The 12,518-nt window shown below is 45.9% G+C and overlaps 1 protein-coding gene across 1 annotated transcript; it reads left to right on the plus strand.

The window, feature by feature from the left end:
• The first annotated feature begins 3,299 nt into the window (after positions 1 to 3,299).
• Positions 3,300 to 10,633, plus strand: c12h15orf61 (chromosome 12 C15orf61 homolog). The gene is made up of 3 exons (XM_072470443.1): positions 3,300 to 3,512; positions 8,586 to 8,924; positions 9,741 to 10,633. The coding sequence occupies exons 2-3, from the start codon at positions 8,588 to 8,590 to the stop codon at positions 9,866 to 9,868; spliced, it is 465 nt and encodes a 154-aa protein (XP_072326544.1). The 5' UTR covers positions 3,300 to 3,512; positions 8,586 to 8,587; the 3' UTR covers positions 9,869 to 10,633.
• The last annotated feature ends 1,885 nt before the right edge of the window (positions 10,634 to 12,518 follow it).

Below are 12,518 nucleotides of genomic sequence, written 5' to 3' on the forward strand. Positions count from 1 at the left end.
TTCTATTCGTGGCTGAATCCACATCTTCAGCAAGTCTTGTTGATTAAATTTGCTCTGGCACCTGTATCCAGTTTGATGTTTGTGACGGTTTGACTAATTATGAGCAGAATCGTCCAATTATCCCAGTGGTTTGTTATTTCTTCTTCTATTTCTGTGTTTCGTTGTTCAGCGCCTTCATTGATCATGTCCATGGAAAAAGAACTTTTCAGACCATCTGGTGCATCATTAAACTCAGCTTGCCAGTTCAGGGCTGCACTTTGCATAATTGACGAATCACTAAATTTTGTAGCCTCAGTTATCACAGGTCTTAGGTTGCTGAGTTCTTGGAATCGACAGGCATTGCTGGGCAAAATGCTTTTTTCTGTCACATCTGGCGCAGGTTTTGCCGAATGCAGGGCATTTTCTCGGACCATGTGTTCTGCCCCAACTCCGGCACAAAATGGCGTTCCCTATAAATTTCTCAAAATAGCCACCGCACAGACCACATTTCTGATCCCGCTGCGATACAGCAAAGGTGGCCTCGGTCGCACCCTCTTTTTTTCCTGCCGCTCTCTTGTGTCTGGAGCTCAGTGATTTGCTTTGGTGCAATCTCACTGGCCTTGCCTATTTTTATGGCATCTGCTAGTTTTAAATTGTTTTCCCTCAGCAATTGCTCACGTAATTTATCACATTGCAGACTGTACACAATTTGGTCTTTTAACACTGAATCATGGGAGGTCTGCAAAATTGCAGGATTGCGCTCTGAGATGTAGATTGGTGACAAAACAGTCGAAGGTTTCGCCCGATTTTTGCGGATGGCAATAATTATCGAATTGGTCGATTATCTTTGAGTAGCTCTTCTTGTCTTTCTCCGAAGCGAACTGAAAAGTATTTTGCAGATCAGTTGCTTGGGGAATGGCTACTGTCATTCGGAGCGCTATTTTTCTCTCTTCCCAAAGCTCCTTGGAGACCAAGAGCTTGCACATAAAAAGTGAACTATGGCTTGAAACCATGCCAGTTCACGTCTACATTACCAGTCGTGAGCAGTTGGTTGGGAGTCTTCAATGCTTCCATCTTGCTTCAACGACCCTGGCAGTATTTTGTTTTACCGCAGATTTTTTTTTTCGAGTTTCCGCTTGTTCCCATGTCTTCTCGATGTATCTAACTTTCCCTAACTGCTCTTTTTTGACATCCACTCCAAGGTACCATGTAATGTTCTTTGATTGGGCTGATGTGGAATCTTGATATTGTAGTGTGAATAAAGAACGTTAGACTTTGTTTTATAAACAAAGTTATTTATTACTAACACTACGCCAATGAATAACTAAAATGAATACAATTGGAAATAACTGTCTGACACTAACTTACACTAAGATACTACAGAGCTACTCTAATATGTGACTGCCATCAACTTACAAACACCTTCTGATGGTGCATCCCGGTCCCGGGACTGCATATTTGCACCACCTGCTGGTCGGATGTTAGAACTACAACATTAAGAAATATAACTTATAATACACATGCAGATGACGATGAACTACACATATTATATATAGATGAAAGTATACCTATCCTCACGGATGTGCTTTGATTGTGGATGGAGGTGGGATTTGTGTGTTGATGGAGGTGGGGTTTTGAAGGTTGATGGAGGTGGGTGTGGTGTTGATGGAGGTTTTGAGGGTTGATGGAGGTGGGTTTTGTGTTTTGAGGGTTGATGGAGGTGGGGTGTGGGGTTTTGAGGGTTGATGGAGGGTGGGGTTGGGGGTTGATGGAGGGGGTGTGTGGGTTTTGAGGGTTGATGAAGGTGGGTGGGGGGTTTGAGGGTTGATGGGAGGGGGGTGGGGGTTTTTGGGTGTTGATGGAGGGGGGTGGGGGTTTTTGGGTGTTGATGGAGGGGGTGGGGGGGTTTGGGTGTTGATGGAGGGGGGTGGGATGGTTGGGTGTTGATGGAGGGGGCGGTTGGGTGTTGATGGAGGGGGGGTTGGGTGTTGATGGAGGGGGGTTTTGAGGGTTGATGGAGGGGGGTGGGGGGTTTTGAGTGTTGATGGAGGAGGTGGGGTGGGGTTTTGAGGGTTGATGGAGGGGGGTGATGGAGGGGGGTGGGGGGATTTGGGTGTTGATGGTGGGGGGTTGGGGGTTTTGGGCGTTGATGGAGGGGTGTGGGGGGTTAATGGAGGGGGGTTTGGGGGTTGATGGAGGGGGGTTTGGGGGTTGATGAAGGGGGGTTTGGGTGTTGATGGAGGGGGTGGGGGGGGTTGGGTGTTGATGGAGGGGGGGTGGGGGGTTTGGGTGTTGATGGAGGGGGTTGGTGGGTTTTGGGGGTTGATGGAGGGGGGTTTGGGGGTTGATGAAGGGGGGGTTTGGGTGTTGATGGAGTGGGGTGGGGGGTTTGGGTGTTGATGGAGGGGGTGGGGGGGTTGGGTGTTGATGGAGGGGGGTGGGGGGTTTGGGGGTTGATGAAGGGGGGGTTTGCGGGTTGATGAAGGGGGGGGTTGGGGGTTGATGGAGTGGGGTTCGGGGTTTGGGTGTTGATGGAGGGGGTGGGGGGGTTGGGTGTTGATGGAGGGGGGTGGGGGGTTTGGGGGTTGATGAAGGGGGGGTTTGGGGGTTGATGGAGTGGGGTGGGGGGTTTGGGTGGTGATGGAGGGGGTGGGGGTTTGGGGGTTGATGAAGGGGGGGTTTGGGGGTTGATGAAGGGGGGGTTTGGGGGTTGATGGAGTGGGGTGGGGGGTTTGGGTGTTGATGGAGGGGGTGGGGGGGTTGGGTGTTGATGGAGGGGGTGGGGGGGTTGGGTGTTGATGGAGGGGGTGGGGGGGTTGGGTGTTGATGGAGGGGGGTGGGGGGTTTGGGGGTTGATGAAGGGGGGGTTTGGGGGTTGATGAAGGGGGGGTTTGGGGGTTGATGGAGTGGGGTGGGGGGTTTGGGTGTTGATGGAGGGGGTGGGGGGGTTGGGTGTTGATGGAGGGGGGTGGGGGGTTTGGGGGTTGATGAAGGGGGGGTTTGGGGGTTGATGGAGTGGGGTGGGGGGTTTGGGTGGTGATGGAGGGGGTGGGGGTTTGGGTGTTGATGGAGGGGTGGGGGTTTGGGTGGTGATGGAGGGGGTGGGGGTTTGGGTGTTGATGGAGGGATGTTGTGAGGGTTGTTTGGCGGGTGGGGGGGGGGAGTGATGTGATTTGATTCCGGGTTTGCAGTCCCGCCGCAGGTAGGAACCAAAGGTCCGGCCCCGGAACCAATGTGCGGAGCGGCCGCGGCTGTCGGGAGCCCGGGCGGCGTGGCGGCGGTGCCATGGTAACGGAGCCGGAGAGAGGTTGCCGGGAGCGAGCGGTGGTGCCATGGTGACGGACCGCGGAGAGGCTGCCGGGACTGAGCGGTGCCATGGTGACGAAGCCGCGGAGAGGCCACCGGGAGTGGGCGGTGCCATGGTGACGGACCGCGGAGAGGCCGCCGGGAGTGGGCGGTGCCATGATGACGGAGCCGCGGAGAGGTGGCCGGTGGCTTCTGGGCCTCCACCCCGGGCAGTGCGGCTGGAATTGGTGAGGATCAACCGCAACGGCACAAATACCATTGGGAATTGAGCAATCAATACAGGAATCCATTAATAATAATATTTATTATTGTCACAAGTAGGCTGACATTAACACTGCAATGAAGTTACTGTGAAAAGCCCCTAGTTGCCACATTCCGGCGCCTGTTCGGGTACACAGAGGGAGAATTCAAAATGTCCAATTCACCTAATGGGGATCCATTCACCAATCAATACAGGGATCCATTATTACCAGGGATCCATTAATCAGCGGTGAATCATGATTCATTAATACTAGGGAACCATCGGTCAATACAGGAATCCATTCATCCAATACATTTAAGGCCCATTAATACTGCGATCCATTAATGAGTACAGGGCTCCATCAATCTATACTGTGGATCCATCAGTCAATGCAGGGATCCATTAATACGGGGGGTGCATTAATACTAGGGATCCACCAATTTCACAGAATTGTTAAGCGCAGAGGAGACTATTTGGCCCATTGCGCCTGCACCACCTCACCAAACGAGTATTATGACTTAGTGCCATTGCCCGGCCTTTTCCCTACATCCCTGCACATTGTTTCGATTCAGATAATTATCTAATGCCCCCTTGAACGCCTTGATTAAACCAGCCTCCACCACACTTCCAGGCCGTACATTCCAGACCTGGACCATTTGGTGGGTGAAAACGCGTTTTCTCGCATCACATTTGCTTCTTTTACAAACCATTTTAAATCTGTGTCCTTTCATTCGTGATCCTTTTATGAGGGGGAGCAGTTTCTCCCGCACTACTCTATCCAGGCCCCTCATGATTTTCAATATCTCTATCAAATCTCTTCTTAGCTTTCTTGTTTCCAAGGCGAACAGTCGCAACCTCCAATCTATCCTGTTAACTGAGCTTTCTCATCCCTGGAATCACTCCTGTAAACCATTTCTGCTCTCCAGTGCGTTCACATCCTTCCTGTAGTGACACCCAGAACGGTCTGCAATACTTCAGCTGAGGTCTAACCAGTGTCCTGTATAAGTTCAGCATAACCTCCTTGCTCTTGTACTCTATGCTTCTACAAATAAAGCCCAGAATACTTTATACTTCATTGGCTGCTCTCCCCACCTTTCCTGTCACCTTCAGTGATCTATGCACATAAACACCCAGGTCCCTCTGCTCCTGCACTCCCTTAAGAATTTTACCCTTTATATTGCCTCTCCATGTTCTTCCTACCAAAATGTATCACCTCACACTTCTCTGCATTGAACTTCATCTGCCATCTATCTGCCCACTCTACCAACCTGTCTATGTTTGTTTGAAGTTCCACACTGTCCTCTTTTTATATCATAGACTTTACAGTGCAGAAGGAGGCCATTCGGCCCATTGAGTCTGCACCGGACCTTGGAAAGAGCACCCAACTTAAGCCCACACCTCCACCCTATCCCTGTAACCCAGTAACCCCACCTGACCTTTTTATTTGGACACTAAGGGAAATTTATCATGGCCAATCCACCTAACCTGCACATCTTTGGACTGTGGGAGGAAACTGGTGCCCCCGGAGGAAACCCACGCAGCCACGGGGAGAATGTGCAGACTCCGCAAGTGAGTGACAGTGACCCAAGCCGGGAATCGAACCTGGAACCCTGGAGCTGTGAAGCAACTGTGCTACCGTGCGCTTCACAACTTACAGTACTTCCAAGTTTTGTGTCAGCTGCAAACTTTGAAATTTTCCCATGCACACCAAGATCTAGATCATTAAAATATTATCAGGAATAGCAAGGGTCTCAATACCGACCCCTGGGGAACACCACTACAAACCTTCCTCCACGCCAAAAAATATTGATTGACTGTTACTCTCTGCTTATTATTTAGCCAATTTCGCATCCACGCTGCTACTGTCCTTTATATTCAATGAGTTATAGTTTTTCTCAAGTCTGCTGCTTGTCACTGTATTGAATGCTTCTTGAAAGTCCATGTACATCACATCAATAGCATTACCCCCTCATTGACCTTTCTGTTACCGCCTCAAAAAATTCCAGCAAGTTAGTTAAGCACAAAATCCATGCTGGGTTGGGGCAGCACGGTGGCGCAGTGGTTGCACTGCTACCTCACGGTGCTGAGGACCCGGGTTCGATCCCGGCCCCAGGTCATTGTCTGTGTGGCATTTGCTCATTCTCCCCATGTCTGCGTGGGTCTCGCCCCCACAACCCAAAGATCTGCAGGGTAGGTTGTCTGGCCACGCTAAATTGCCCCTTAATTGGAAAAAAAGAATTGGGTACTCTAAATGTTTTTTAAAACATGCTGGGAATCCATTCATCAATACAGGGATTAATACAATGAATCCATCAATCAATGTAGGAATCTATCAGTACATACAGGAACCCATAAACCAATACAGGGATTGATCAATAATTCCTTGGTAAAATCAGTACTGGGGTTCCACCCATACGGGAGATCCATCTATACCAGGGATTAATCCATACTGGGGATTAATCAGACTGAGGTTCTTGTTAAACAGCTAGAGAGAGGGTGTTTAATGGCATAGTGTTTATGACGAAGATGCTGATGTGGGATGTCTGGTAAAAGAACTAGAGGTGATGTGAGGAGGAATTTTATCTTGCGCTGCAAGTTGTTATGATCCAGAATGTATTGCGTGGGAGGATGGTCGAAGCAGAGTCAGTGGTAAATTTCAAGGTTAAATTGGATGATGATCTAGATCTTGGTGTGCATGGGACAATTTGCACCTAACAGCACGTCTTTTGGGACTTGTGGGAGGAAACCGGAGCACCCGGAGGAAACCCACGCAGACACGGGGAGAATGTGCAGACTCCGCACAGACAGTGACCCAAGCTGGGAATCAATCCTGGGCCCCTGGCACTGTGAAGCAACAGTGCTAACCACTGTGCTATCGAATTTTGAAAACCATATTAAAACATTTATTCAAGTATCTAGTTTTGCTTCTGGATACCACCATTTCACCAACTTTCTCTTCTTGACTTACTTTGCTTGGTGAGATGAGGGTGGAGGGAAGGATGCGGTGATTTACAGTGTATAAGGAAAGAGTAATGCAATGGGGCTAATTGGATAGTTCTTTGAAGAAGCTAGCATGGGCATAATGGGCCAAATGGCTTCCTGTTATGCTGCATTATTCTATGATATAGCATCTTCCACCAATGTTCCAAAACTATTCGCTGCCACTTTTTGAAGTCTGATTGCTGCTACTTTCTTGACAAACCTGAAAGGCAATAATTCATACACAGTGATTCCACTCACACCAATTTGATAAATTACCAGTGAAAACTGTTTGTAGTAATGTGGGATGAAGGGTTCGGACACAGGGGAACAACCCTTGCTTTTATTCAAAGTAATGTTGATACCCACCCCGAGAGGGCCTCAGTTTAATGTCTCATCCAAAACACTGCACCTCCAGCAGTGCAATGCTCCCTCAGTACTGCACTGGAGTGTCAGCGTAGACACTGGTGTGGGGCTTTAACAAAGAACTGCCTACTTTTAATCATAATAATCTTTAATGTCACGGGTAGGCTTACATTATCACTGCAAATGAAGTTACTGTGAAAATTCCCTAGTCGCCACTCTCCGGCGCCTGTTCGGGTACATGGAGGGAGAATTCAGACTGTCCAATTCAGCACGTCTTTCGGGACTTGTGGGAGGAAACCGGAGCACCCGGAGGAAACCCACGCAGACACGGGGAGAACGTGCAGACTCTGCACAGACAGTGACCCAAGCTGGGAATCGAACCTGGCACCCTGGCACTGTGAAGTAACCACTGTGCTACCAAATTTTGAAAACCATATTAAAACATTTATTCAAGTATCTAGTTTTGCTTCTGGATACCACCATTTCACCAACTTTCTCTTCTTGACTTACTTTGGCCACCGATCTCTCTCCAGAATGTTGTCCAAGAGGTTTTTCTTCTAGATTGTGAGTGTTGACCCTGGAAAGTTCCATCTAGACGCTCTTTCCAAATGCGATTACCAATCGGGGTCACTGGCTAATTCCTCTCATCTAGCCCACGCACTCCATTTGTCCAGACAGTGAGCTTCACATTCCACCCGTGAAGCCTTTTCCTGACCTTTACTCTAATCCTTTCAGGCAGGGAGCTTGGGCCCACAAACCACAATAAACATATGATTTGGTAAATGTCTTTTGGGTCAGGCAAATTCATGAGTAAATTTAATGTACAAAAACAATTACATCTTTCTAATAAGCAATTCCATATTTATTGGCGAAACTTTCCTGTTGTAAATGAAGTCAAGTTTTAACTGTTGTTTTCGTGATCTAATTGATTGTATTGTGAAATTTTCATACCATGTCAACTCAAAACGAGAGAAGGGAAAATGCGTCCTTCTAGCTACAAGACAGTCATCGATGGTGATAGCAGTGTGATGAGATTTGGTTAAAACTATTAAACAAGATGCGGAGTGGCTTGAATTTGACATTTTTTCATGTGTGTTCCAATCACTAGACTGACTAAGCTCATTGACAACACTGTTTTGTGCTGCCCCTGGTGCTAACACCAGATCCCAGCTCTGGTAAATCACTGAAAGTGCAGAAATGTCCAAGCCTCTCAATTTATCAAAAGGCTTCCTATGATGGTCTATTGTCAGCAGATGGAAAAAAAATTGCTCATGTCGAAGCTTCTCATCTTGCACTCATCAGAACACTGCGCAAGAGTATCCATATAAGGAGAAACCAACAGTCAGCTGGTGCATTCTCCATGGCAATCAGGGTTTACTTGCTAACCAATCAGCACTTTCTCCTCCTATAGTATAAATTGCCCCTGATCTCAGTTTTCTTGTGAAGTGTCCTGATGAGTGTAAAGTGAAAAGCTTTGACATGTCTCTTTTTCTCAACAATAGCCAAGTTTTGTACGACCGAACTGCTCAGAGTTAAATGTGGATTATTATTTGCAGAAAGATTAATCTCTGCACCCTTCAGTTTTACACTTAATCTCAAGTCTTCATTACATTCTGCCATTTCTTGTGTAAAATTTGTATTCAAAAGTGGGTGCTGTCCATTTTTCCCAATAACGATGCTGTGTGGCACTCATACCTTGAATTTTGTTTTACAGTCATGGCTTTGGTAATGAAGAGGATTCACGGTGCCCTACTTAAAATAATCTTCCGATCCTTTGGGTCCAATATTGTAAAGCCCAAAGCATCTGATGTCCTAACACAACATTTACTTCAGAGAAAGCTCCCCCATTGGACTTCATACTTTGTTAAATACAGCTCTGTGGAAAATGACCAGTTTGGACTCTCCCATTTTAACTGGAATGTCAAAGGGATCAATTACCACATCCTCAGGACAGGCTGCTTCCCATACATCAAGTATCACTGCTCCATCGCACCCAGGTGCAACCTGGAACCAGAGAACAGGTTCTTCACTGCACTGAAAGTTATTAACCTGGGTAAGTTACTTTCAGGATTTAAAGCGAATGTGGCAGTTAGTACTCTAAAAATAATTTATAAAGTCAGAAACAACTTGTATTTGCAGAGAGTTCTTCAGTTTTGAAAGATGCCCAGACACTTCCCAGAGAAGACAAAAATGACCTACTGAGAGAAAACTAGGGGTTTGGATAAGTAAAGTTTTGAGTAGGAGCTTGTAAGAAGAACGGGGGTGCGATTAAGGCAGAGGCTTTTAGGGAGAGGGTTGCAATGAGTAGGGAGCGCAATGGCTAAAATATTGGCCATGAGCGATGTAACGTAACTAAAGCCTAGGGGCTTTTCATAGTAGCTTCATTGCAGTGTTAATGTAAGCCTACTTGTGATAATGTCGCCACTTTCCGGCGCCTGTTCGGGTACACAGAGGACGTCAGAATGTTCAAATGACCTAACAGCACGTCTTTCGGGACATTTGGGAGGAAACCGGAGCACCCGGAGGAAACCCACGCAGACACAGGGAGAACATGCAGACTCCACACAGGCAGTGACCCAGGTCGGGAATCGAACCTGGGACCCTGGAGCTGTGAAGCAACAGTGCTAACCACTGTGCTACCGGGCCGCTCACATGAATTGTATTTTACAAATGGAGGTGGGTGGCCAGCAAGGAGAGGACCGGGGATGTTGAGTCTCAAGGCTCAGTGTTTGAGTAAGGTTCAGCAGTTTCAGAAAGGAGTTTTAAAAAATTGAGCTTTACTGTAAAGTGTGCAGCTTTTACGCTGGCAAATCCGCTGTGCAAAGTAACCCATTTGTTTCTTTCCCTCCCTCTTCCTGATACTTTCCAGGTATTCCCTGTTTAGCTTATGGGATAGGTGCATGGTTTCTTATCAGAGTCACTGAGATTGTTCATACCAGTTCTGGTCCAGTAGACATCTACTTTCTCTACAAGGAAGATGAAGGAGCAATTCACTAAACGTCATACTGCTAACAACTGATTTTGACTTCGCAATGGAGGAGACAATAATGCGTCAGTACAATAACTGAAGAATAAAGTATTTATATGTAAGATGTAAATAAAATGTAGCCCCCAATTTTTTTGTAACAGCTTAAAGACTACCATGCCATTTGTTAGACTCCAGTTTTGTAAGACATATCACTACTATTGTACAGCATGACCTTTCACACAAAATATCATTTGTACGATCTTAGATTGTTTCTAGATTGATCCGAGACCTTCTTTCGGTGAGCATTATACTGGGTGTAGAGTTGAATTCTGTTTCACACCGGGTAGCTGTATTGAAAACCTGTTTTGGCTGCAGAGTGAAATTCTCTTCATCACAACCATAGTCCTTCAAACCAGCCATCCCTGTGAGTCAGGTCGCTATTTTTATAAACAAAATATAAAAAATGCTGGAAACACTCAGCATTTGTGGAGAGAGAGAAAACAGAACTAATGTTTCAGAGGCTTTTGACCTGAAACACTAACTCTTCTCTCCACAGATGCCGCCTGACCACCTGAGTATTTTAAGTTTTTAATTCTGATTTTCAACATTCGCTGTATTTTGCTTTTGCCATTGTTAATTTTTGTGATATGTTGTAGACAGCTTTATATGGCGGGCTGCACACACACACAAAGTTATTCCTGTATAATGCTGTTCACTGGTTCACGTTGTAAGCAATTCTTACGTTGTAAGCAATTCTTTTGTTCATCTTCATTAAATCCTTTTCTGCTTTGAAATATTTCATGTTGATCCCAATTTTTCATAATCCTATTATATCTGCCAGCAGTAAAGTCAGATTAACAGTGGGACGTGGATTCCATCCCCCCCATTTGCAAGCCTCATCGATTTATTTTGAAATGTTCCCACGACATAGAATTTATTAACTATGTCCAGTGGCCCTTGAAGGCCATGAACCGTTGCAGTCCGTTTGGTTATGCTACTCCCACAATGATGTTCAGCAGGGAGTTCCAGGGTTTTGATCCAGTAACAATGAAGCTCGAGTCATTAAAAAAAATATTTTTTTATTTCACATTTTCTCCCAAATTTACACCAACAATAATCAGTAACGAATGCAATGTCAATCCCCATATCAATAACAGCACTCCCACCCCCCCAACAACTGGCTGCATGTTAACATAAACAAGTAACAAAAAGGAATCAGGAATCACCCATAGTCACCATTAACGCATACATTCCCCCCCCCCCCCCACCCATGTTCGATGTAATTCAATTCTCGAAAGTGCATAATGAATAATGCCCATGAATTGTAGAATCCCTCCAGCTTTCCCCTCAGTTCAAATTTGACCTTCTCAAAAGTCAAGATTTCCAGCAGGTCCCCCTGCCACGCCAGGGCACAGGGTTGATCTCTAACACAACAGGTTCGCCTGCAACGTGACGAAGGCTACAACATCTGCCTCCGCGCCCGTTTCCAACCCCGACTGGTCCGACACCCCAAATATGACCTGAGGGGCCCGGGTCCAGTTTAAAGCTCGAACCATTTTGTTGAGGAGGTTATCAAGCAAAGAGCTTAATCCATACAAGCTTAATCCACTAAAGTTAGCACAGGTACAAAAGGAGATTGACAACATACTTAAGAATCCTTCTCACTGACAGGCCAAAAGAAAAATGAGGGGAAGCCCTCCAGCAGCACCGCGCAAGAGGAGCTGGTGCCAGGGAGATCGGTGACCAAAGAGATTAGAAGGGTTTACAAAAATAAGGGGGCTGAATTAAACAGCACCTAGAGATCAGTCTCAGTGGCAATGCTCATATAATTGAAATTGTGACAAGAATTGCTGCCTGGGCTCATACTGGAGCGAGGGATTGTTTTGCGAGGACTCCTGCCTAAAACCAAAAGTGGTAATTGGTATCTGTTGACCATAATGGATGTCGCTACTAGATTTCCGGAGGCAATATCATTAAGAAACATTACATCTAAGAGGGTTGTAAAGGAATTAACCAAGCTTTTTTTTTACCAGATATGGACTACCAAAATAAATTTGCTCAGATCAGGGTTCCAAATTTCTGTGGGAAGTAATTGAAGGAAGCTGTGGATAGCTTAGGAATAAAGTGTATCATCCGGAATCACAGGGGGCATTAGAAAGATGGCATCAAACTCTAAAGATCATGTTGCGGGCCTATAGTCAGGATTAGCAAGAGGATTGGGATAAAGTAATTTGTGCTATTTGCAACTAGGGATGCACCAAATGAATCAACTAAATTCAGTCCATTCAAATTGATTTTTGGTCATGAGGTGAAAGAACCACTTAAATTGATCAAAGAGAAGATGGTGAGTCAGCAGTCGGACACTACATTTTTGGAATATGTGTCAAACTTTAGTGAGAGATTAACAAGTTGAGAAAGCATTTTAAATTGTCACAACATGATGAAAAGGAATAAGAGATCAAAATTCGTAGAATTGTCAGTGGGGCAAAAGTACTAATACTTATCACCAATTGTAGGTGAACCATTAAAAACAAGATTTAGTGGTCCTTGTCAACTTGAAAGGAAATTCAGTGAGGTGGATTATTTGATAACGTCAGACAGAAGGAAAACTCAATGTGTCATGCTTAAAAGGTATTTTGATAGAGAAGGAAAGAAGGAGATATTAGTCGTAATTTAGGG

The sequence above is a fragment of the Scyliorhinus torazame genome, chromosome 12 (assembly GCF_047496885.1).
Source record: "Scyliorhinus torazame isolate Kashiwa2021f chromosome 12, sScyTor2.1, whole genome shotgun sequence".
Lineage (NCBI taxonomy): Eukaryota > Metazoa > Chordata > Chondrichthyes > Carcharhiniformes > Scyliorhinidae > Scyliorhinus > Scyliorhinus torazame.